Source organism: Macaca mulatta, chromosome 2 (assembly GCF_049350105.2).
Source record: "Macaca mulatta isolate MMU2019108-1 chromosome 2, T2T-MMU8v2.0, whole genome shotgun sequence".
Classification (NCBI taxonomy): domain Eukaryota; kingdom Metazoa; phylum Chordata; class Mammalia; order Primates; family Cercopithecidae; genus Macaca; species Macaca mulatta.
This window is the reverse complement of record NC_133407.1, coordinates 109,007,122-109,032,979: the sequence shown is the minus strand read 5'-3', so window position 1 is coordinate 109,032,979 and position 25,858 is coordinate 109,007,122. Positions and strand designations below refer to the sequence as shown.

At 46.5% G+C, this 25,858-nt stretch overlaps 1 protein-coding gene across 4 annotated transcripts in view; it reads right to left on the bottom strand.

Annotated features, from left to right (window-relative positions):
• Positions 1-3,071: 3,071 nt before the first annotated feature.
• Positions 3,072-25,858, bottom strand: part of LIMD1 (LIM domain containing 1) — a 130,502-nt gene continuing 107,715 nt past the window's right edge. For all 4 annotated transcript variants that reach the window (XM_028844037.2, XM_077992294.1, XM_015131153.3 and 1 more), the window contains 6 exons: positions 19,167-19,234; positions 16,191-16,253; positions 11,764-11,894; positions 11,073-11,124; positions 10,175-10,243; positions 3,072-7,408 (listed from right to left, as the gene is read on the bottom strand). In XM_028844037.2, the coding sequence (XP_028699870.1) occupies positions 7,271-7,408; positions 10,175-10,243; positions 11,073-11,124; positions 11,764-11,894; positions 16,191-16,253; positions 19,167-19,234 (521 nt within the window). In that variant the 3' untranslated portion in view covers positions 3,072-7,270. The remainder of the gene's footprint in view (positions 7,409-10,174; positions 10,244-11,072; positions 11,125-11,763; positions 11,895-16,190; positions 16,254-19,166; positions 19,235-25,858) is intronic.

Genomic DNA, 25,858 nt, shown 5'->3' with positions numbered 1-25,858 from the left:
ATCATGTTTGTGTAGGAAGCATTTCTGTTTTCAATCCAGGGAAAAATGCAAACCCCACTTTCAGGGCTTCTTGAAGAAAAGGCACCCAATAACCTAGGAATATTCTTTCATTTCCTCTCAAAAAATGTTTGTTGGAGTCTGTGGTAGGCTGACTAATGCTCCTCCTGGGGTGAAGGGTGTCCAGGTTCTTGGCATCTTCAACAAAGAAATGGACAAAACGCACAAAGCAAGGAAAGAATGAAGCAACGAAAGAGTTTTTGAAAAACAAAAGTACACGCCACAGGGTGGGAGCAGGCCAAGCAGCTCAAGAGCCCGCTGACAGAATTTTCTGGGGTTTAAATACCCCCTAGAGGTTGCCCATTGGTTCCTTGCTGTACACCCTATGTAAATGAAGTAGAGGTCCATGGTCAGTCTGATTGGTTGTGAGAGGGGACCAATCAGAGGCTGAAGCGAAGTTACAAAGTTACACCACCCTGTACAAACATCTGGTTGTGGAAAGCAACCAATTAGAGGCTGAAGTTACAAAGTTATACTCAAATGAAGACTTGGCCCGCAAGCAGTCTGATTGGTTGTGGGAGGGGATGAATCAGAGGTACTTTCAATTTTTCACCTGCCAGGCAGAAAAGGGGCTGGGGGGGGGGGGCGTTGCAAAGGTAGTAGCCTCTGGTCCCTTTGTTACTTGGGCATGGAAAGTTGGGGTTTTCCTTTTGACTTAGTTCTTAGAAGTCAGCCCGAATTGGCCTTAGATTCTCTGCCTCCAGACCCTATCTCCTGCTTCCCTCCCCTTATCTCCCTGTCCTCATCACCAGAACCTGTGAATATCTTATTCTGCAAAGTAAAAAGGGCCTTGCAGGTGTTTTTTTTTTTTTTCCTGAGATGGAGTCTCGCTCTGCTGCCCAGGCTGGAGTGCAGTGGCCGGATCTTAGCTCACTGCAAGCTCTGCCTCCCGGGTTCACACCATTCTCCTGCCTCAGCCTCCCGAGTAGCTGGGACTACAGGCACCCGCCACCTGGCCAGGCTAGTTTTTTGTATTTTTTTTAGTAGAGACGGGGTTTCACTGTGTTAGCCAGGATGGTCTCGATCTCCTGACCTCGTGATCCGCCCGTCTCGGCCTCCCAAAGTGCTGGGATTACAGGCTTGAGCCACTGCGCCCGGCGGCAGATGTTATTAAGAATCACAAAATGGGAGATTCTGGATTATCTGGATGGATATAATCACAAGCATCCTTATAAGGAGGCAGGGAGGGTGAGAGAGGAGATGTGACAATAGAAGCAGCCAGAATGATGCGGCCACAAGCCAAGGAAAATGGGCAGCCTCTAGAAGCAGAAAAGGGGCAAGGAATGGGCAGTCCCCTATAGTGCCTCTGAAAGCATTGCGCTTCTGCTGACAACCTTGACTTTGGCTCATGTCCAGGATGACAGAAAGATATATTTGGGTTGTTTTAAGCCACCGAGGTTGTGGTAATTTGTTAGAGTGGCCATAGGAAACCAATACAGACTTCAACAGAGCAGCAGAGAGCTTCTCCTCACAGCCTCCTGTGGCTTTTTGACTATGTAGCTCTGATGAAGAAGTACACTGACGGACAAGTTACTGCCTCACAGCAACCATAGTAGTAGAGTGGTCAAGACAGTGCCCTCTGGACGAGATGGTCTGGGATGGAGTACTTATTGCATACTTTCTGTTTACTTCACCCTTCTGTGTCTCAGTTGTCTTGTCTATCAAATGAGGGATGATAAAGAACATACAGTCCTTGGAATGTGGTGAGCACACAGGAAATATCAGCTATTACAGTTGCTACTGCTTCATCACAGCATTTAGAACCAGACCAGATACCCCACTGCCCAGTCCCACATGGCTCAATGCCCGAGGCTGACTCTTAGGACTATGCCATCTCCTCCCAACCCCTAGTGCTGGGATGCCTTGCTGGTAACTGGAAAGTGGCCACAGTGGGAATATTTACATTATAGATATCAGCAAATACTCCATATCAGGGCTCTTAAATTTTTTGCCCCAGAAGGGCTGGTTTGCCAGCACACCACAACCCCAGACCACCTTTTACCCTGATTGCATCTTCACCCCTTGCACCATCAGTCTTAAGCAAATAGCAGCCCATGTTGGTAAAATCAGACTAGCCGTTCTCTTATCACTTAAAAAGAAAAAAAGAAAAAAAAGAAAGTTTTATTCTGGTGTAAGGTGCCATGACCATCAGCATCCTCACTCCCAGCTTTCCCGTGTCCTTGGCACGTCAGACCTGGTAGCCACAAGGACTAAACTGGAGTCTAGAACAAACTCTTTCCCCACCCCAAGGATTCTAACCACACACTTGGCCCCATCACTCTACAAGTCCCATGTTCCTGCATGTGGCTGTCTCAAAACTGAAGGATCACTCACCTTGAGGATTCTTTGGTCATAACCTCAGAAGAAAAAAAATGGTAACATTCACAAAAGAGACAAAGTGACCTTACATGTCACTGCATGTCACACGTCTCAATCTTAAAGGTCCAGTAAAAGAAACTGCTGATTCTTGGGATATGATTCTCCAAGGTCTCTCACATTTTTATACATCTGGTAAGAATAGGCACCTAGTGCCAGGTTCCAGACTTGTATTTCCAAGGATGTTTATCTAGTGAACAGTCTTGGATGACAGAGATAGTGTCTGTCTCTGGAGCAAAAGTCAGGCAGGCTTACTGCCCATGATCAAATACCAGGGTTCCCTAAGCATGGGGGTTCCTCTTGTAATGCAGCCCACTGTGTGTGCAGGTCTCACCTGGCCCTCTTCATGAGGCCTGGGGCTTAGGGAACCAGTGCAAATGCTGATAATCTGGCCACTGCTATTGCTATAATACACTGTCCTTTGTCTCTGACCTATGAGTCTCATAACTTCTGCCAGGATCCATGAATCCATGTGGTGTGCTCACTTTGTTAGCTTGCAAGTAGGGTAAAATCTCATACCCTTCACAGGTTTGATACCCATGTGGTACTTTTAAGAATCCAGAGCTGTAAAAGAACACAAAGTCCAGGTAGCAAAAAGCATTGTTTGCTGACTCTACACACAGAAAAGACCCGGGAAATACAATGTTCAAGGAGCACTTTAATAGTCAACAAATTGATGCAGTTTTGTCACAATACTTTGCATAATTTTATAGTAACAGTAAAATTCTGAATCACTTTATAGTAAAAGGAAAGACACAGAGGAAAATAATTTCCCTGTACAATGAAATTTTCATACACTATATGGAGATTTCCCACATCTGTCAAGTTTTGGCTCAGAATAAAAGATAGCTAATATATTTCACTCTTTCTTCTTTTACTTTTCTTTTCTTTTTTGAGACAGAGTTTCGCTCTGTTGCCCAGGTCGGAGTGAAATGGCACCATCTTGGCTCACTGCGACCTCTGCCTCCCAGGTTCAAGTAATTCTCCTGCCTCAGCCTCTCAAGTAGCTGGGATTACAGGCATGCGCCACTATACCTGGCTAATTTTGTATTTTTAGTAGAGACAGTGTTTCACCATGTTGGTCAGGCTGGTCTCTAACTCCTGACCTTAAGTGATCCACCCACCTCAGCCTCCCAAAGTGCTGGGATTACAGGCATGAGCCACAGCGCCTGGGATTACAGGCATGAGCCACTGTGCCTGGCCTTTTCTGTTACTTTTAAAAGTTCCTTCACATAGTAAAGAAATTAGGACTGATTCTTGGCATAAAGGAGGGTACAAAAAAAATTGTGCCAGGTACAGTGGCTAATGGCCGTAATCTCAACACTTTGGGAGGTGGAGGTGGGCAGATCACTTGAGCCCAGGGGTTCCAGACCATCCTGGGCAACACGGTGAAACTGATCTCTATTAAAAATACAAAAATTAGCCAGGGGTGGTCGTATACGCCTGTGGTCCCAGCTACTGAGGCTGAGGTGGGAGGATCAATTGAACTCACTAGGTGGAGGCTGCAGTGAGCTGAGACTGCACCACTGCACTCCAGCCTGGGCAACAGAGTGAGGTCCTGCCTCAAAAAAAAAAAAAAAAAAAAAAAAAAAAAAAAATTTGGTTTCCTGTCAGATAGAGTTTTAACAAGTGCATCAAGCAGTAATAATCTGTGGTCTTGTGCTCAATTCTCACACATGATCTTTGCAGGGGTCCCAGCAGCCATCACAGCTCAACTTTCACATGCATGGGACACAGCACATAGCAGCAGCCTTGAAAGGACTTGCAAAGGGGTGTGAATTCCAAACATTCTCTTAAGTCCTAACATTTCTGTTCTTCATTTTGTGTGACACAAGCCCACAGAAACAAGGTGATGATGGCGCTTGAGGGTGACCAGACCTCCTCAATCATTCCATCAGCCACCCAGGACTCAACAGCAGAAGCTCAGAGGACTCAGCTGAAAGAGGTTTTCACTTGAGCACTAACCACAGAGAAATGGGAAGTGCCATCCTGCTGCCATATGCAGCCGATGGCTGGTTAGGACTAAATGCCCTTCTGTGGTGAGATGAACCAAGACAGCAGATGGGGAAATAACATCAGTGAGAGAGATTACGAATGGATCCTTATATTGCAGGTCAAACTGGGTTGTCTCTTCTCAAACCACCCAGGCAGTTTCTGAATGTCCCAAGATAGGGGTAGGGGAAAAGAAGAAAAAGACAAAACAGGAGACAGTGGGTAAGAAAACCTAAAAGGCACGATGAGGCAAAGGCCTAAGATGAAGGCTGGCTTTAGGATCTGAAATCCGGCCACAATCCTCCTTGTTTTATCTAAAGTCCAAGAATTGTCAAAAAGAAAATCCAGGAGAGCTATTCATTCTAAATTTTAAAACCTTTTCTTCCTGGCCTACCAAGTCCTTGTGTTTGCTTTCTAGGCGCCCATAAATACAACCCCATTACAATTCTATTTGGCTAATAATTTATATTTAAAATACCAGGTAGATGAACATCTCTTCATGGCTTTTGTGCAAGGGCCTGAAGTGGGGAGAAAAACAACTGATTGGAGATTCCTACCTGGCACCTTCTCCAGGGAAACTGACAACCAGAGAAATCTGTTGCTAGGATTTCTAGGACATCTGGAAATTCCTTTATTGTTCTTTCTCGACAATCTAAAATGGTATATTTGCAAACCTATCTGAATCACCTCAATCTAGGCCACTTTAAAAATTTCATTTAAAAATGTAATCACAGATTTTTAAACTAATTACCCAATTTGCAAACAAATCCCAGCTACTTCTGGTCTTGAACATGGAGCAAAGGTGTGTCAGTAAGGCCAACATTCTTAGGTTGACAGAGACAGGTTAACACATTGGCTGGCTTCATTCACCCCCCTGCCGTGCCCACACTGAGCTGGATGACTTGATGGGAAGAGAGGGTCCCCACCTCAGGGTTCACTTCCCCAACCCCAGCGTTCATGGGTTTTCAGGAGGCTCAGCCTGTGAAAAAGAACCAATGACAATGCACACCCTGGCTGAAGTGACATCTGGCCAAAGGATTCCAACAGAATGAATTTCATCAACATGGAAGGGATAATCCACGGCACCAATTCTGTGCTTTTTACAGGCAATGGTTACCAAATGAGTCAAAACATGGCCTAGAAGTAGAGCCAGGCCCAATGAAAAGCCTGAGTTCACACGTGCTAGGGGCTCCACTGACCACCCTCAGCAGCCCAGCACCCAGTCCTCTTGCTCTGGGTGCAAGGTGAGGAGGCAGAGTGCACACACCGGCTCCCGCGTCCCCAGCCTGGCTGGCAATGGTAAAATGGGCTGCCTTTCTTTTGCAGCTTCTTCTAATCAAAATGCCAAGGGGTATTGACCTCCCGCCTCAGCGATGTGACTTGCAGCACAAGTTTTACCTCTTCAGTGCACAGAGTGGTCTTGAAATCTTCCCAGTGTGTGGCCCTCCCTCAGCTCCTGCCACCCTGGGGAGCCAGGATGCTGAAATGCATAAGGTAAAAGCACTGAATCTGATCTATTCTCCGCTGACCTTTAGTTACGATCACTCTGCCCTGACCAGCTGGAGTTGGGCCTGTGTGAAGCCAGTGATTTCCAACACACTGAAGAAGACATCTGAGTCCAGTGTGAAAGCCAAATTCCTCCTGAATCTGTGATTTGGTGAAGCTCTATCTGTGAGGTATTTTTTGTGTGTGGAAGACTGAAAGTGAAGGGAAACAACTAAAAAAACAGACAAAAGCAGTGTACCTTATACTGGTTTCTTCCAACATAATGCCTCTGCCAAGAACGGGGCAGGGGAGAAACCAACAAAATGAATATAATAACTTATCCTGAGGCACTCCCTCCCACGCTGGCTTAGAGATCTCGCACACACAAAACTCTCCTTGTTTATAAGAAGCTGTCTCTCAGCACGCAGGCAGTTCTTCCCAAAAGCCCGTCATTAAATAAGCTAAAAACAGGTGCAAGTCATGTACCTGCATGGGTTCCTGAGACTTGCCTTGCAGAAGTGGCCTTCCACGTCACTGACTCTTGAAAACTCCAGAGAAAAACAGCACAAAGACATGAGCAAAAAAAAAAAAATCCTGGTGCCTGCACCAAGTTCTTCTCCCAAAGCGTGTTTTACTCACATAGGGCAAATTTCTGTCGGGGCCTCAGCTGCCTTTAGGAGAGTAAGGATTTGCAGGGGCACAGAGAATGCTGTCAGTGTCTAAGGAGGAAACCCTGCCTCACTTATTTCAAATCTTGCCTCTGGTTTTCTAAGCAAATTCGTCTTAGGATACAAAGCACATATTAGAGCTTCCTTCTTGCCTTAATGCAATTCAATTTGCAGCCATTCTGCAGAAGAACTGAAGCTCTTGGGTGAAAAGAAGACTTAAATCATGCCATGATATGTATGGGGGGAGGGGGCATTTGGGTATAGGTATTTTCCTGAAGGAAGAGAAAGGGGTGAATGTATTGGCAGCTGAGCTGTCCCTTCATGGGGATATTGTGAAACAAGCTCAATAAGAACCTCTCCTTCAGAAGCATGAAATGTTCCCAGAGGGGACAGGAGGATTCCTTTGTTGCAATGATGCAACCTCAGGTCATATGCTACGCACATGCTGGAGCGTTTTCCTGAGTAACCTGAGGAAAATGTGGCAACAGAGAAAAGCACTTGGAAAATACACGTAGCAGGCAGATAGTGTTCACCTCCCTGGTTAAAGGAAAGGCACCCCACACATGCTCACAGGAACTCTCCCTTCCACCCCTCCTCTTCCCCTACCCCACTTCCACCCCAGGGCCCACCGGAAGCAGCAGCAGCAACCCCGGCTCCTCATCCCCTGCCGTGATGTCTGCAAGTGGCTCTGGCTAGAAGTGGTGCTGATGAAGGGCTGTGGACGAGGGTCTCTTCTCCAGCCTCTTCACGTGGCAGGAGTGACAGAACAGGTGGTCCTCCAGCGGATAACAGCGGTGGCCATCTTCATCATTGAGCTCCAGACCACAGTCCTGCGGGGAGGCAGACATGTCCAGGGGAAGCAAATCAAAACAGACTGCAAGACTGACCTGAAGGTCACAGTCCCCAAAATCAGCAGAGGGTGCTGTGTTTTTCTTTATAGGCAGGAAATGCTGGTGCAGAAACACAGCTCCTGCCCTGTGGAGGCCTGTCCAACACAGGAGACACAGCCACACAACACTTGCTGTGAACCACTTAAAATGTGCTGTCAGTGTAAACGCAGATTCCCAAGACTTAGGACAAAAAGAGGATGTAAAAATATCTCATGGGAAAAAGGAATGAGATCATGTCCTCTGCAGGGACATGGATGAAGCTGGAAGCCATCATCCTCAGCAAACTAACACAGGAACAGAAAACTAAACACCACATGTTCTTACTCACAAGTGGGAGTTGAACAATGAGAACACATGGACACAGGGAGGGGAATAACACACACCAGGCCCTGTTGGGAGGTGGGGGCTGAGGGGAGGGAACTTAGAAGATGGGACAATAGGTGCAGCAAACCACCATGGCACACGAATAACGTATACATACCTATGTTACAAACCTGCACACATATCCTATTTTTTTTAGAAGAAATAAATTGTGGAGTTACAAAAAAATCTCATGGGTAATTTTTTTATATTGATTACATGTTCAAAAGATAATATTTGGATTTTTTTTTCTTTTTTAAGACAGTCTCTCTCTGTCTCCTAGGCTGTAGTGCAGTGGCGCGATCTCAGCTCACTGCAACATCCACCTTCCAGGTTCAAGCAATTCTCCTGCCTTAGTCTCCCAAGTAGCTGGGATTATGCACACACCTCCACATCTGGCTAATTTTTGTATTTTTAGTAGAGACAGGGTTTCACCATGTTGGCCAGGCTGATCTTGAACTCCTGACCTCAATTGATCTGCCTGCCTCGGCCTCCCAAAGTGTTGGGATTACAGGTGTGAGCCACCACGCCCAGTGAGATTTTTATTTATTTTTTATTTTTATTTATTTATTTATTTTTGAGATGGAGTCTCACTCTGTCACCCAGGCTGGAGTGCAGTGGCGTGATCTCAGCTCCACTGCAACCTCCGCCTCCTGGGTTCACGCCATTCTCCTACTTCAGCCTCCCAAGTAGCTGGGATTACAGGTGCCCACCACCATGCCCAGCTAATTTTTTTGTATTTTTAGTAGAGACAGCGTTTCACCATGTTAGCGAGGATCGTCTTGATCTCCTGGCCTCGTGATCCGTTCACCTCAGCCTCCCAAAGTGCTGGGATTACAGGCGTGAGCCACAGTGCCTGGTCCTTGACTTTTTATTTTTTTAAGACAGGGTCTTGCTCTGTCACCCAGAGGAGAGTGAGGTGACGTGATCCTAGCTTCCTAAGTAGCTGAGACTATAGGCACAGCATGCCTGGCTAATTTTTGTATTTTTAGTAGAGACGGGGTCTCACTGTGTTGCCCATGCTGTTCTCAAACTCCTGGGCTCAAGTGATCCCCCTGTCTTGGTCTTCCAAAGTGCTAAGATTACAGGCACGGGCCCATGCCTGGCTGGATATTTTGAACTGAATAAAATAATTAATCTCACCTGTTTCTTTTAACTTTTTAATTGTGGCTACCAGAAAACTTAAAATGATACCATGACTTTAATTTGTTGCTCTCATATTTCTTTCTTTTTTTGAGATGGAGTCTCACTCTGTTGCCCAGGCTGGAGTACAGTAGCACAATCTCAGGTCACTGCAACCTCCACCTCTCGGGTTCAAGCAATTCTCCTGTCTCAGCTTCCCGAGTAGCTGGGACTACAGGTGTGTGCCACCATGCCCACTAATTTTTGCATTTTTAGTAGAGATGGGATTTTGCCATGTTGGCCAGGCTGGTCTTGAACTCCTGACCTCAAGTGATCTGCCAGCCTTGGCCTCCCAAAGTGCTGGGATCGCAGGCGTGAGCCATCGCGCCCGACCCCTTATGTTTCTTTTGGATAGCACTGGTCTAGAAAATGTGGAGAGGCCTGTTGAGCAAATGTCCTCACCTTTTTCTCCTGCAGTGACCTGTGGCACCTGGGGTCCGGCAGCAATGATTCCCACCCATTTCTTCAGTGTTGGCAGTGGGACAAGTCTACATGAGGGACACCCCTGTTCTCTACTCACAAGGTCACCAAATGAATCTAATCTCCTTCCATGGGTGAATTCACTTAATTGTGGCTGAAATTTCATGGTCACCCTTCACAGGGGCTGGTGACGGGCGATCCCTAGCTTTCCTAACAGTCATCAGGTACTAGTGCTGCTTCATCCTGGGACACAGGGCAGGAAGGGGCAAGCGGACCCCACCTGCCTTCACACCACCAGCTGACATGCCTGTTTCCAGGAGGGGTTTCCTGATTTCCAGGGCTTGGCTGAGAAACAGGCTTCTGGAAGACAGAACAGCCTACAAGCTGGAGGGGAGGGTGTCCCTTCCCCACATCGCACACCTGCCTGACAATGTGGCCCCCAGACAGCACCTGAAACCCATGCTCTCCACCACCCTCCTAGCTCTGCAGCTTCAGGGATAGTAGGTCTGACAGTTGCAGGACTTGACAGTTCTCAATGTGCAAAAGAAAGAGCTTTATACCTCGAGCATTTCCATCTTCTCCTACCTCCCCCAAGAACTAGCCTTCGCTCCATTTCCTACAGAAGTTCTAGAGGGCTGAACCTTGCCAGAATCTTGTTGACCGCCTCTTGCCCCAGTCAACGCAGGATGCTCTTCTCTTGGATGTCTACAATGGGCTCTGGGGGCCGGGTGGGAAGGGGCCTACCTCGCAGTGGTAACACTCCACGTGGTAGTCTCTGTCCATGGACACGACACGGATGGTCTCATCTGAGCCCTGGGACCAAAGAAAAGCAAGAACACGCCCGAGAGACCTGTTAGGGGCCTGTTGGGTTTGATGTACCACAGGGTGGGGAGGGAAGAGGGTTTTGGGGTAACAAGTAGGTGGCCTTGGGAGGAGAAGGTAATCAGGAGTACTTGTTGGAAAAAGAATACATTTAAGCTGATGAGAGGGAAAGTGGGAGGGACAGGAGCCCTTCCTTCTGGAATGCTGGAGTCAACACTGAAAGAAAGACCTACATGGACACTTATTTTAAAAAATGAATAAAAGACAAGTCTTTCTGCTCATCTGCTAATCTAAGAATTAGTCATCAGGTAAGGGAGTTTGACCTGATCCTGGGGACAAACCAGCACAAGAAGGGTACTGGGGCGGGGAAGCCAGTCAACAAGGAGGGGTGAGGACGTGACTTCTCTCAAAGGTGAGTTTTTTTTTTTTTTTTTGGAGACAAGGTCTTGCTCTGTCACCCGCTGGAATGCAGTAGCACCATCATAGCTCACTGCAGTCTCAAACTCTTAGGCTCAAGCAGCTAGGACTACAGGCACATGCCACCACGCTTGGCTAATTTTTAACAATTTTCTGTAGAGATGAGGTCTTGCTATGTTGCCCAGGCTGTTCTTAAACTCTAGGCCTCAAGCAATTTTCCTGCCTGCCTAGGCCTCCTAAAGTGGTGGGATTACAGGCGTGAGCCACTGCACCAGGCCAGAGTTGAGATTTTTAAAAGGATACCTTAAAAGATGTAAGGACAGGACATGGATCTTGTAAATGAGCCCAGGGAGATATTCATGTTTTAGAAGCCCCCGGGAGCATGTCTGGAAAGGCATCTTACCTCAGGTGGAAGGATGGGAAGCCCACAGGCTGCACACTTGGGGGCCAGCACCCTGCGGGGAGAAACAAAGCAGCAGTAAATGCACACTGTGTTGTTTCTGGGAGCAAAGCCCAGAGTCAGACTTGCACTTGGAATCCACATGGAGCCTTCCTCCATGCTGCCTCCTGCCCTTTGCTCTCCTCCCTCATAGAATGTCTGGAACCTGGCTCACTTTGTGGAATATGCCTTAGTATCTGTTCCCCAGCTGCAATGAGGACACTGGCTGCCTCTCACTCTTCTGGGGACAGCACTAACCTATTTGTTTACACCCCTCATGGTGCCTAGCACAGGCCCAGGCAAACCAAGACTGGTGGGAACCAGCACTGCATAGGGGCCTTGTGAAGTTAGGTAACGCTGAAGCCACAGGGCTTGGTGGATTCCTCCCGAGGCCTAGCCAGGAATACGATTATTAGTTTTTTGTGCTCTGTTTTTGTTTTTCTCACTAAACATGATTCTTTAACCCATTCCTGTCAACACTGGCATTGACCAACCTCCCAAGATCCCTACTGCACCCCTCAAAACCATTAAGCCTTTGCTGGACTGTGATCTAAGGGCAGCTGGCAAACACAGTTCTGTTGGTTTCCACCACTCACTCTGCTGAGATCAGCTTGGCCTACACGAATGGGTCCTGTCTGCTCCCGTCCCTTCTTACTTGTGGTAATCTCGGACACAGTAGATCTTGTTCTCCGAGTCCACGGTGAAGGGCACCCCATCCAAACACTCATTACAGACGACACAGCGGAAACAGCCGGGGTGGTAGGACTTCCCCAGGGCTTGCAGGATCTGGAGGAGAGGCCAAGACTCAGTGGGGATTATAGGGAAGGATGGAATGGTGGAAGGGCAGAGAAATACATCAGTCCTAAGGATTACATGAGCAGTCACACACGGAGTACACTTACCCCCGAGTTTCACCTAGGAGAAGAGCAAGAGGTGATGGGGTGGGAAAGGCAAATCTGTTTAGATGAATACACAGAAGAGACCACCTAAGAATCTTTTTCCTGCAGCCTCTCACAGGGTCTCTGAGCTGGGAGGGAAAGAGGGCTCCTTTCCAACCCTCACCCAGAGCAGGAAACTCTTGCATAGTTCTTTAATAGAAAGAGATGCTAAGGGAGGGATGGGCCAATCCCAGGGCCAAAATCCACCACAGAGAAGTGGGAAACGATGCAAAGCAGGGCCATAGAAGGATCCATCCTTCCCAGATTTGGGAAGCAGCAAGTACTTGGAAAAATGAAAAGAAATTCCATGTGGAAATGGCAGAGCTCAAAAGGAACCCCTCCACTTCTGCCTGTTGGGTGCCCCTTCTTGCAGCTTTGACTCTGGAGCCTGATAATTTAGAAGTTCTGACTCAACTTGATGACCTCAAATCCAAGAGTAATAAGTTTCTCTGTTGTTGTTTTTAAATGCAATAGAGGGAAAGCCCCACAAACTTCTTCCTCTCAGTGTCATTTAATCTGGATCTGGATGGGATACCTGGAACTGCCAGAGCCAACCTGAAACCAGGACAGATCCAAGACATGGACAGCAGGAAAGAGAAGAGATGGAAAGAACGTCCTTGGTGAGGTCCATAAGTAACTGAATTAACTCATCATGGAACCGCATACTTCCAAGCCTCTTTTTAGGTGAGATAAAATATCATTCCTATGAAGTCAGTGGTCCTCGAAGTGTGGCCCCTGGACCTTCAGCATTAGCATCATCTGGAAACTTGTTAACAATGCACATTCTTGGACCCCATCCCAGATTTCTTGAATCAGAAACTCTGGGGGTCAGGCCCGGCAGTTGGTATTTTAATAGGGTGATTCTGATATATATTAAAGTTGGAGGATCATTGGTTTAGCTCGAATTGAGTCTGGATTTTTTCTATAATTTGCAGTTGAAAGCATCTTCACTGACTTCTAGGAGATTCATTTCTGCAATTACCTGTGTCATGAAACTTAGCAAAAACAACTGAACTACAGAATCAACATGAGCAAGGTCACACCAAAACATGCATCTGCGAAGAATGTACAGAACGGTCATCAGCATCCAGCAGTGAGAGCCACACAGAAAGCCTTCAAACAGGCTGAAGGAAGAGGATTTTGGATTTAGGGAAGACTTGTCAGTACACTGTGAGACCTGGGGGGAAAGAGATGCTGTGTTCCAGCTCCTTCCCCTGGAAGCCTCAGGCGGATAACTCCACATTGCACAAGCTCCAGCCAGGAAGGCAAGAGGAGGGCGTTGTTCTATTCCAGCTGTCCTCTGAATGCTCAGCTTTCAGGCTTCCTCATTCCCTCTTGGGTTTCACTACCCTTTGAGGGCCCTCTCAATCTGCAGTAAGGCAAAACGGGAAGAACAACTGGCTGGGCTTCCAAAACCCATTTGGTAATTTGGACCTTGGAATGAATTTTCCCCAAGATGAATGCTGTCTTGGCAGAAAGAGATCCTTAAATTAATTTAATCCACATTGTGCCTAAAGTAAGACTGGAAAAAGATGCCATTTCGCTGCATTGTGACCAGCTGTAATACTTTTTTTATGTGAGACTATGCCTGGTTCTAACCTGCAAGCCCAGAATATACCCCTCTATTAACAAAAGGGTATACAGAGAGACAATTTACACAAAGAGTTAGACAGCTGGGGTTCTGTCTACACATTCAGTAAAAGTTTTCAAGTTCTAGAGAAGACCCGAAAGACTGAAGGTTCAATTTCATACTATCCCATATGGTAGAGATCTCACATCAAGAGATGGAGACTATTTCCCCCTCCCCTTGAATCAGAACTGGCTTTGTGACTTTCTTTAATTAACAGAAAGTAGAAGAAACAATGTTCTGAGATTTCTGAGTCAAAGGCTTAAGAAGACCGGTAGCTTCTACTTCCTATCTCTTGTTGTAAGGAAGTCTGAACTAGACTACTAAATGATTAGAGGAGAGGGGCCTGGAGGGTGAGAGGTCATCTTGGATGTTCCAGTTCAACTGTGCTACCAGCTGAACAAAGTTAAGTAAGAGACCCCAGTCAATGCCACACAGAGCAGAAGAATTGGCCTGCTGAACCCTGACCTAAATCCTGACCCACAGCATGAAGCTTGATGATAAATAAGAAATCACTGTTGTTTTAAACTACAAAGTTTGAGGGTGGTTTGTCATGCAGCAATAGATAAATGACATACCCTGAGGTTATCCAAAGAAGTCTTAGGATTACTAAAACTAAGAACAGGGTATAATCATACTCATAAATTCGGACCATGTTGACTTCTTTTTTTTTTTTTTTTTGAGACGGAGTCTCGCTCTGTCGCCCAGGCTGGAGTGCAGTGGCCGGATCTCAGCTCACTGCAAGCTCCACCTCCCGGGTTTACGCCATTCTCCCGCCTCAGCCTCCCGAGTAGCTGGGACTACAGGCGCCTGCCACCTCGCCCGGCTAGTTTTTTGTATTTTTTTTTAGTAGAGACAGGGTTTCACCGTGTTAGCCAGGATGGTCTCGATCTCCTGACCTCGTGATCCGCCCGTCTCGGCCTCCCAAAGTGCTGGGATTACAGGCTTGAGCCACCGCGCCCGGCCTCCACGTTGACTTCATATGCACTAGGTTTGTCAGGACACTAAAAACAAAGTCAGGCCGGGCGTGGAGTTCTACACCTTGATCTGGCTGGTGGTTACAGGGGTATATGCACATGTGAAAACTCGTTCAGAGGTACACTTAAGATTTGTATCTTTTACTCTGAGTTACTTCTCAATAAAAAGGTAAAATTTAAAATACTAATGATTAGAAATTTTCTTCGCTAGAATGAAATTAATGAGTCAGCTTAGAGAGGGATTTAACTCTTTCCAACTAAAAGTATGTTATATAATCATTTCCTCTAATCAGTATATTAAAGAACTTCTTAAAGGCTGATTTACAATGGTGAACAATTTGACCTTGTATTCATTAACCTCATAACCTAACCCTCTAGGAAAAAACTGTCTCCACGGAAGACCTGAAACCCAAGATAACCTCAGAGAGCCAGTGACTGAGCAAGGAATGGAATGTATAAAACCTGGTCCTTGTTCTGCTGTCTCAGAACTAAATGACAGGCCCAAAAAACTCATCTTAGTAATGGTGTAAGCTGGGCACAACACAGGGAGAAAAACTCTGCTCCTCTGGCTTTCTCCATTTGACTCCAAGGTAGCTGAGATTTCTGCAGTAAAAACCGACCGTATTGGCCGGGTGCGGTGGCTCACGCCTGTAATCCCAGCATTTTGGGAGGCCGAGGCAGGCGGATCACAAGGTCAGGAGATCGAGACCACGGTGAAACCCCGTCTCTACTAAAAATTACAAAAAATTAGCCGGGCGCGGTTGTGGGCGCCTGTAGTCCCAGCTACTCGGGAGGCTGAGGCAGGAGAATGGCGTGAACCCGGGAGGCGGAGCTTGCAGTGAGCCGAGATCGCGCCACTGCACTCCAGCCTGGGCTGGGCGACAGAGCAAGACTCCGTCTCAAAAAAAAAAAAAAAAAAAAAAAAACCGACCGTATTTAGCATCTCACCTGGGATGCCACAGGATCACAGAGAAGCCAGAGGGAGGCCAGTGTGATTCAAACAGCCCAGGGGAGGAGAAAGCATTACCGGAAACATGACATCATATGCTCTAGATGGTTGAAGACGTTAATTCCAATTAAAGCCAGCAATGCGGGTTCTATTAGATCAAGCAAGCTGCACTTTATAGGGACGTCTTTTTTTTTTTTTTTGAGGTGGATTCTCACTCTGTTGTCCGGGCTGGAATGCAGTGGCGCGATCTCGGCTCACTGCAACCTCCGCCTCCCGGGTTCAAGCAATTCTCCTGCCTCGGCCTCTCAAGTAGCTGGGACTACAGGCACACACCACCACTCCCGGATAATTTTTGTATTTTTAGTAGAGACGAGGTTTCACCATATTGGCCAGGCTGGTCTCAAACTCCTGACCTCGTGATCCGCCCGCCTCAGTCTCCCAAAGTGCTGGGATTAAGGCGTGAGCCACTGCGTCCAGCCGTAACCACAAATCGAGATAAGAAACACTGTCCTCAATTATTAATATCTTTTTTCTCTAAACGCCTCCTCCTCCACCTGAGATGCTGTTCTCTTCTTTGGCTGACCTACTCACCATGTCCATGATCAGATGTCCACAAAGAAAACACCTGTCAGCCGACTGCTGGAAACCAGAGTACTGCAGAAGAAAAAGAAAAGAAAGTTAAACCCAGACTGGGAAGACGAATCAGCCACCTCCCTACCAGCCAAGAGGATTATAAGGAATTTCTCAGAAAGATGTGTCACTCTGTGCAGAATTCTGTCATTCCCCAAGTACAACACAGCTGTGGGCTGAGTCACAGAATATTCTCTGCCACAAAAGCCATCACAAATACTAGTACCACTCACTCTAACAATGACTGTGTCTGGGCACCCACAGCATGCCAGGCTCTATGTAAGGGACTGTATATAGAGATGCTTTAATCCCATCTCAGTAGTTCTCAAAGAGCAGTTCCCTGGCATCACTTGAAAGCTTGTAAAAAATGCAAATCCTTGGGCTCCACTCCAGACCTATTGATTTGGAAACTCGGGGGGTGGGTTCTGGCAATCTGTGTTTTCACAAGACTTTCAGGGGATTCTGATGCATTCTCAAACCACCACTCTAATGCTTACGACAATTCTGCAAGGTCTACATTATTACCCAGAATCCTCAAATAGAAGCAGAGGGCAGCTCAGAGAGGTTAAGTGACCTTTTCAAGGTCACACAGCCAACAAACGGTAAGGACAGGAATCAAATTCAACTCCGGTTCTGGTTAATACCTTTTATAGTTAGCTTCAAAGAAACTTGATAATTACCTACTTTACCTTACCTTATCTTACCTAAACACATACACACACAGAGTCTTGAAAGACATGAGGTACTCTCTTCAAAAAACATACTAGATGCTACACACTAGACTAGAAGTTTGGGTATAACAAACACAACTTAACTGGGGGAAACCTAATGAAAGGAAGGTGGGAAAAACGAAAAAGGGAAACTTTCTGCAACTCTACACCATGTGGTGGAGGTTTCTGTCGTCTGGCACCTACGCCCCATTCTGGGGGTAATAGTTCTTTATTTTCATTTGGGATCCAGCCCCCGGCCCCACACCACGTGGCTCCCATCACCATGTGGGCTGGCTCCATGCCAGGGCCCAGGCAGGGCATTGACAGACCTGGTCCATCAGAGCCTTGCATTCCTCCAGTACTGATAGTTTTTCCAGAGGTGGGCATGTGCCCCAGTAAGAGCCAATGAGACTCCAGGAGATGTCTGTTGAGGATTCCAAAGGAAGGACTGGCACTCTTGCCCATCGGATGTGAAACTGAGAGAACGTAAACTCTGGGGTCCTGCCAACATCTGGCCATCACACAGGACCTGAGACTGAAGCTACCACTGAGACACAGGACCAAAAACTGTGGAGAAAATGACTCCTGAGGCACTGCTGGAATAATTTCCTTTTTACTTAAGCCCGTTTGGGTTTGCTTGTCTGTTTCTGGCCAACAGGAGTCATAATGAATCAACTTTTCAGTGAAAACCAAATAGAGCTTTTCTCCAAGGGAAGGCAGGGAGAAGCTGGCCCTGAGCCCATCTCTGCATCTCACATTCCTCATCCCTGAGATGACAGGGTCATTTCTTTTTTTTTTTTTTTTTTTTTTTTTTGAGACGGAGTCTTGCTCTGTTGCCCAGGCTGGAGTGCAGTGGCCGGATCTCAGCTCACTGCAAGCTCCGCCTCCCGGGTTCAGGCCATTCTCCTGCCTCAGCCTCCCGAGTAGCTGGGACTACAGGCACCCGCCGCCTCACCCGGCTAGTTTTTTTGTATTTTTTAGTAGAGACGGGGTTTTACCGTTTTAGCCAGGATGGTCTCGATCTCCTGACCTCGTGATCCGCCCGTCTCGGCCTCCCAAAGTGCTAGGATTACAGGCTTGAGCCACCGCGCCCGGCCCACGACAGGGTCATTTCAACCACTATCTATCAAGCACCCACTCTGCATGGCATCGTGTTAGAATCTGCAGGTGTGAAGGTGAAGACACATGTTCTTTTCGCCCTGGGAGCTTTCAGTCAATGGAGGAGAGACTTGTAAACAGACATAATGCTCAGGGCTAACAGCCCACAGCCCGGCCAGGGCAGGTCCCGGGCGTGGTGGCAGCACAGAGGAGCTCCTCCATTGTGGGAGCAGGAGGGACAGGAAGGCTGTTGGGGGGCTCTGGGAAAATAAAGGGGCAAGACATTGCAAGCAGGGGAAATGGCCCAAGCAAAGGCATGAAGGCATGAGGTTGCACAGGTGTGGGAAGCTGGGGAGTCCAGACCTCGGAGAGCTTCTGAGCGTGCTTTGTACCCTACACATGCTGGGACCAAGCAGGCCAGGTTTATGCCCTATAAGGCCTCTTGATGCGGGGGTGTGGAGGCCGTTAAGCTAGGCTGGCTGAGCCATGCCGGAGGTGTGAACGGAGGCAGAACTGTGGAAGACATGGCAGCATAGAGTTCAACGCCTGGCTGCATTCAAGGAGGTGGGGTTGAGGACAAACCTAGGAGGCAATTCTCACAGATCAGGACCCAAGGCAAGGGTCTTGGTTCACACAAGTATGGTGAGCGGCTGGTATGTGAGAGGCTGGGACACAGCCCAGGGGACATGTCCAGGGGCCAGTGGGATGCCAGCCGCTGGCCTCAGAGGTGCGGCAGGGCTAGAGCTCAGGTCTGGGAGTCACTGGCACATGGATGAACTTTCAGTCCATGGGAGAAGCTAGATTCCCAGAGAGAGTGGGATGAGAAGAAGAGAGCCCAGGTCCCAGTCCAGAGGTCTAAGAGGAGGAGTCCAGGATGGTAGAAGAGGCAGAACTACAGAAAGCAGCAAGAGGATAGGTCAAGTGACCCCACAGTTTCTTCAAAGTACAAGGCTGTGTGGTTTGCCATTGGCCTCGGGAACACGGCCACCCCCATGCATCTACAGAAGGAAAGGCAGGGCCCCTCTCTCCAGCAGTGCAGCTTCCCTGTGCGCTGGCCCAGGTCCCACCACGCCCCTGCCCTCTGACTCTGGCCAGGACATGCAAGGAGAGGCTGCGGTGACACACTCACCAGGAAGTCTTCTTCACAAAACACTTTGCCGTTGACAAAATAAAAGGCTTTTCCTCTCAGCTTCCGGCCTAAGGAAAAACACACAAAGACAGGGCAAAAAAGAAAAATTTTAATATGCAGTGGAAAAAGCGAAAAGTGAAAAGCAAAATCTTTAGGCAGAAATACACACATAAAAACCGCCAACTGTCAATGACACTTTCCAGTTCCTAAAAGATGCCGTGGCCCTTGGTGAGAGGCAGGCAGGCTGAGGCCGGGAGGAAGGGTGCCCTGGCAGGTGCTATTTGGCAAAAAGACTCAAGGGCTGACCTGGAAGTCATCCTACGCTCACCTTCCAGCACCTCCTCTCTGCTTGGAAAGACACCAGCAAAGCATTTGGTGGCGGGACAGCAGAGGCAACACAAGAGGGCGTCTGGGCAAGTCTCTCATGAAGATGCAGTTTCCCACAGGCATTTAGGATAGTCACCTTGGACGTATGCTCCAGGACCACTGTGACCGCCTATCAGGAGAGTCCTATACATTGGTTAACTATTATTTTCCTACCTTTTTCTCGCCTAAACTGTAGAAAACACACATTGTTGGAAGGATATTTTTGTTTTCTCTTGACCTAAAACGAGTAAGCAGGAGTGGGAGAAGTTCAAAGCACCCTGATTCCCTGCAGGGAACTCTTGCTTCCATAAGGCTAACACAGGCAAACACCCTTTATCAGTCCCTCTCATCTCTTATGGAAAACACAATGGGGCTGTGAGCTCAAGATCGGCAGAGGCATCATTAGGGTGTCCCGGGATCCCCTACTTGGCAGTATTCACAGATCTGAGGGCATTTCCAGTGCCAGGCTCAACACATACTCAACAGGCAATGTGGGGGCTTCAGAAACTGAATGAACTCTCCGCAAAAAGTTAAACAAGCCCTTTGGGGCCAGGGTTCACAACATGAAAGTAAAATCACCAATGTCACAAACAGTGCCCGAGATACAGAGAAACCCACCAGACAAACACTGGCTGCCCTCGCCTGGTGACGTCCACAAGAGGCAAAGCAGTGCAGAGCAGATAGCGACAAGACTGTCAAAGAACACTCCTCAGACCTCAGAGAGGACTCTGAAAGCATCAATGCAGCGGAAAAGGCATAAAAAAGGAAGTAACTTTAACTACAAATACAAAAACCTCCAGATGGATGAAAGCCCTAAGTATAAAAAACAGAAACTAGTATAAGAAACTACAGGCTGGAATCCCAGCACTTTGGGAGGCGAGGTGGGTAGATCACAAGGTCAGGAGATGGAGACCATCCTGACCAACATGATGAAACTCCAATTCTACTAAAAATACAAAAATTAGCTGGGTGTGGTGGTGCATCCCTATAATCCCAGCCACTTGGGAGGCTGAGGCAGGAGAATCGCTTGAAGCCGGGAGATAGAGTTTGCAGTGAGCTGAGATCGTGCCACTGCACTACAACCTGGCAACAGAGCAAGACTCCGTCTCAAAAAATAAATAAATAAATAAATAAAAGAAAAGAAAAAGAAAAAAAGAAACTGCAAGCTTTTTAATTTTCTATTTTGTGATATTTTATTTATTTTTATTATAAGAAAAGAAAGTCTGACTTTGGCATGGAGAAGGATTTTGTAGATAAGACATAAAAAGCACATCGCATGAAGGTTGACTGAACAATAGACATCAAAAATGTAAACTTCTATATAAGAAAAAAGAGCATAAGCAAGGTTTAAAAGATGAAAATGCTGCAAATCCAGCCTGCTCCCCAGCAGGGAGGCAGAGGCAAGGGTCCCAGGACAGGACTTGAGGCCGCATGGAGAGCAGTGGAGACGGAGGAGGCAGAAGTGCTCAGCTGTCCTGGCTGCAGGTGAGACATGGAGGCGGGAACGGAGGTGCTGAAGAGCCAAGAGACTAAGGCTAGGAAAGAAATGAGGACTCTCAGCTGACCACCCACTTTCATGCCTCTGTGCTTTGCTTAACTGGATGGCCCTTTCCTTCAGACCTGGCCAGACCCTTCTGATATAGTTTACATATTTGTCCCCACCCAAATCTCATGTTGAAATGTAATCTCCAATGCTGGAGGTAGGGCCTGGTGGGAGGTGATTGGATCATGGAGTGGTTTCTCATGGTTTAGTACCATCTCCCTTGGTGCTGTTGTGGTGATAGGGAGTTCTCGTGAAATCTGGTCGTTTAAAAGTGTACAGCACCTCCCACTCTCCCTCTCTTCCTCCTGTTCCAGCTACATGAGGTGCTTGCTCCCCCTTTGCCTTCCGCCGTGATTGTAAGTTTCCTGAGGCCTCCCCAGAAGCCAAGCAGATGCCAGCATATGCTTCCTATACAGCCTGCAGAACCATGAGCCTCTTTTCTTTATAAATTACCCAGTCTCAGGCATTTCTTTATAGCAATGTAAGAATGGACGAATACATCTTCTTTGCTGTGGTGGTCATTGCTACCAGATCTAGTGTTGTCTGAATGTTTCCCCAGCCCTCCTGTTGGTTCCTGTAGGACTTTTTAATACTTTGAGTATATGCTACATTCCTTGAGGATATAGCTAAGTCAGCGTCATACTTGGAGGGGAGGGCTTGGCAATACTCTAACAGAGTGCAGTACATGTTGAGTTAAAGAAAAAAGGAAGAGTAAGCCATGGATCAGAAGATGGCCAAAGCACATATAAAATGGTATTAGTACCTGGCCAGGCACAGTGGTTCATGCCTACAATCCCAGCATTTTGGGAGGCTGACACGGGAGGATCACTTGAGATCAGGAGTTTGGAACGAGCCTGGCCAACATGGTGAAACCTCGTCTCTATAAAAAATACAAAAATTGGCCGGGCGCAGTGGCTCAAGCCTGTAATCCCAGCACTTTGGGAGGCTGAGGCGGGTGGATCACCTGAGGTCAGGAGTTCAAGATCAGCCTGGCCAATATGGTGAAACCCCACCTCTACTAAAAATACAAAAAAGTTAGCTGGGCATGGTGGCATGCACCTGTAACCTCAGCTAGTCGGGAGGCTGAGGCAGGAGAATTGCTTGCACCTAGGAGGTGGAGGTTGTAGTGAGCCGAGATCGTGCCACTGCACTCCAGCCTTGGTGACAGAGGGAGACTCTGTCTCAAAAAAAAAAAAAAAAAAATTAGCCGGGCATGGTGCCACGCACCTGTAGTCCTAGCTACTTGGGAGTCTGAGGCAGGAGAATCATTTGAACCCAAGAGGTGGAGATTGCAGTGAGTCAAGACTGGGCAACAGGGCAAGATTCTGTCTCAAAAATAAATAAATAAAATAAATTAAAATGGTATTAGTACCTAAGACACAAAGAACACCAATGAATCAATAAGAAAAAGATAAATAACCCAATGGGGGAAATGAGCAAAGGGTAGGAAGAGAAAGTGCATAGAATAGAAAACCTGTTATACCTTAGGCAACAACCAGGATTATTAATCATAACCCCAATATCTATAACAAAAAGATGCTCTATCCTATCAACAATCAGGATAATGCAAACTAAAACCACAATGAGATTCTATCTCACTTTCACAGACTGGCAAAAATTACTAAATCTAACAGCATGTCTTGGAAGGTGTGGGACAAAAGGAGCCCTTTCACACTGGTGGGAGTGTCATCCACTGGGATGACTACTTGGGAACAATTTGTCAAGGGCCAATAGATCTGAAAACCCACATAATCCACAACACACTTCTAAGGTTGCTCCTTGAGAAGATTAACCAAATATGCATGAGGACAGACATGTATGGATGTTCACGGCAATGTTGTTATGGAAAAACTACAAGCATCTTCAGTGTTCACTAGACATGAGAATTGATACATAGACAAAGAAACTGGAGCTATATTTACTGGATGTGATACCAGACAGTAGTCAAAATGAAAGGACTAGATCTATGCATATCATTATTAATTGAACTGAACACCAGTGCAAATAAGGCAAAATGCCTGAACATACACCAGTGATCGTATATGTGTAAGTTTGAGTGTGCACACACATACACAAACTAGTACTGTTTTTTTGTTTTGTTTTGCTTTGTTTTGTTTTGAGATGGAGTGTCGTTCTGTCGCCCAGGCTGGAGTGCAGTGGCACAATCTCAGTTCACTGCAACCTCTGCCTCCCAGGATCAAGTGATTCTCCTGCCTCAGCCTCCTGAGCAACTGGGATTACAGGCACTCACCACCACACCCGGCTAATTTTTGTATTTTTAGTAGAGACGGGGTTTTGCCACCTCTAAAGAAATAGTGGCCAGGCTGGTCTCAAACTCCTGACCTCAAGTGATCCACCCACCTCAGCCTCCCAAAGTGCTGGGATTACAGGTGTGAGCCACCATGCCCGGCCACAAACTAGTACTATACGTTTTTTATTGATAGTAGTATATATGGTAACAGTAGGAAAATTTCAATTCATAATAGCAGCTGCCCTAGGGAAGGAAGGGAGAGGATGGGAAAAGGAATCAAGATGATTCCAATTTTTATATAACATTTTATTTCCTTTATAAAAATACAAACCAAAGCTACAATGTAAAAATGTCTGTGCATTCTGGGTGATAGGTAAATAAGGATTATTTCCTATAGTACTTTCCAGTAGGTTTTAAAATACACACACAATTTTTATATAATATTTAATTTCCTTTATAAAAAATACCAAACCAAAACTACAATGTAAAAATGTCTGTGCATTCTGGGTGATAGGTAAATAAGGATTATTTCCTATAGTTCCTTCCAGTAGGTTTTACACACACACACACACACACACACACACACTTTCGTGAAACACCATAAACCAAAAGGCAATAACAAACTAGAGCAAACATCTATACTGTATGACAGAAAAGGATTTAACTCTAACATGACAATAACTCAGGTAACATTCCCATATAAAAAATGGGTAAAGAATAGGCAGACAAACCACAAAAGAAGTATAAATGATCAATAACTATAAAATAAAATCTTTAGCTTTCCTCATGATTTAAAAAATATTGCTGCCAGTCACAGTGGCTCACATCTGTAATTCCAACATTTTGGGAGGCCAAGGTGGGAGGATCATTTGAACCCAGGAGCTCAAGACCAGCCTAGACAACACAGCAAGATCCCATCTCTATGAATAATAATAATAATAAAAAAATCAGCTAGGTATAGTGGGGCATGCCTGTAGTCCTAGCTACTTAGGGGGCTGAGCTAGGAGGATCACTTGTGCCTAGAGATTGAGGCTGCAGTGAGCTGAGATCACACCTGTGCACTACAGCCTGAGTGAAAGAGTGAGACTCTGTCCCTCCAAAAACAAACAAACAAACAAAAACAAAAAACCCTATGCTTTACCTATGGGACTAGCAAAGCTTAGAAAGAATGATAACCCCAGTGTTAGTAATGACACAGACAGACAGATACTTGTTCACACTCTGCAAGGGATAGCAGAAGCTGAAACAAGCTCTTAGGAGAGAAATTTGGTATTAAAAGTCAGTGGAATTTAGAAAGTTCAGATATTTTCTCCCCAAAAATTCTATTTCAGGAATTTATCCTAGGGAAATCATCATCTCAGCTTTATTTATAATAAGTTGCTAAAAATGAGCATCAAATGTCCAACTCCTATTAAATGATGACCCATCCACATGTTGGAATATTATGCAGCCATAAAAAGATTGTTTTCCAAAAAAGATTTATTGACAGGGAAAAATACTTAAAATATTTTAAAGGAAGTATACAAGTGTGTGGGTTACAGTTATGAACACATTTACACATATGATGGCAGAATTATGTGTACACTCATACACATAAGACGTACACCAAATTTTAAGTCATTATCTTTGAGTGTAAGAAATAGGTGATTTTCAATTACTGCTTTTTCCTGCAATAATTATGCATTATTTTTATAACCTGAAACGCAGTTTAATGGAGTAGGGGAATGTGGGTGGGGCTGTGTGGAAGGGGCAATAGGACTTACACAGAAGGCCGCAACTCTTTAGGTCTCCAAAGCTGCTCGCCTGTCCTCCCCTCAAAGTTACTGTTGCCCTCTCTTCTAGAAGGTCCCCACCCTTGAACTTTCGCAGTATTTTCTGACTCTCTAAACTGGGGTACCGAGAATGTCTACCTACAGCTGGATGATCTCAGGGTTCATCAGCAGAACCCCCTTGACAGCCATGGACATTAATTTGTTATTTTACTTAAACTTTCCTCTCTATAAAGGGACTCCAGAGAACTCGAAGTTTTAGAAAAGAAAATGAGAACTAACTAGAGTATCTTTCCTATGTTTTTCCCACATCGGACACCTACCCAGGTGACAGCTGATCTGCTGCCCTCCGTCCCTCCCCAGGAACAAGGTGACGAGGACACAAACAGCCCACCTGGATGGGCGCAGTGGCTCACGCCTGTGATCCCAGCACTCTGGGAGGCTGAGGCAGGTGGACCCCTTGAGGTCATGAGTTCGAGACCAGCCTGGCCTAAATGGCAAAACCCCATCTCCACTAAGAATACAAAAATTAGCTTGGTATGGTGGCGTGCGCCTATAATCCTAGCTACTTGGGAGGCTGAGGTAGGAGAATCGCTTCAACCTGGAAGGCAGAGGCTGCAGTGAGCTAAGATTGTGCCATTGCACTCTAGCCTGTATGACAGAATGAGACTTCGTCGGTGGGGGCGGTGCGGGGAAAGACAGCCCACCTAAGAGGAGCTGCTCAACCAGAAAGCAAAACTATTCACACACTGTCTGATCACAA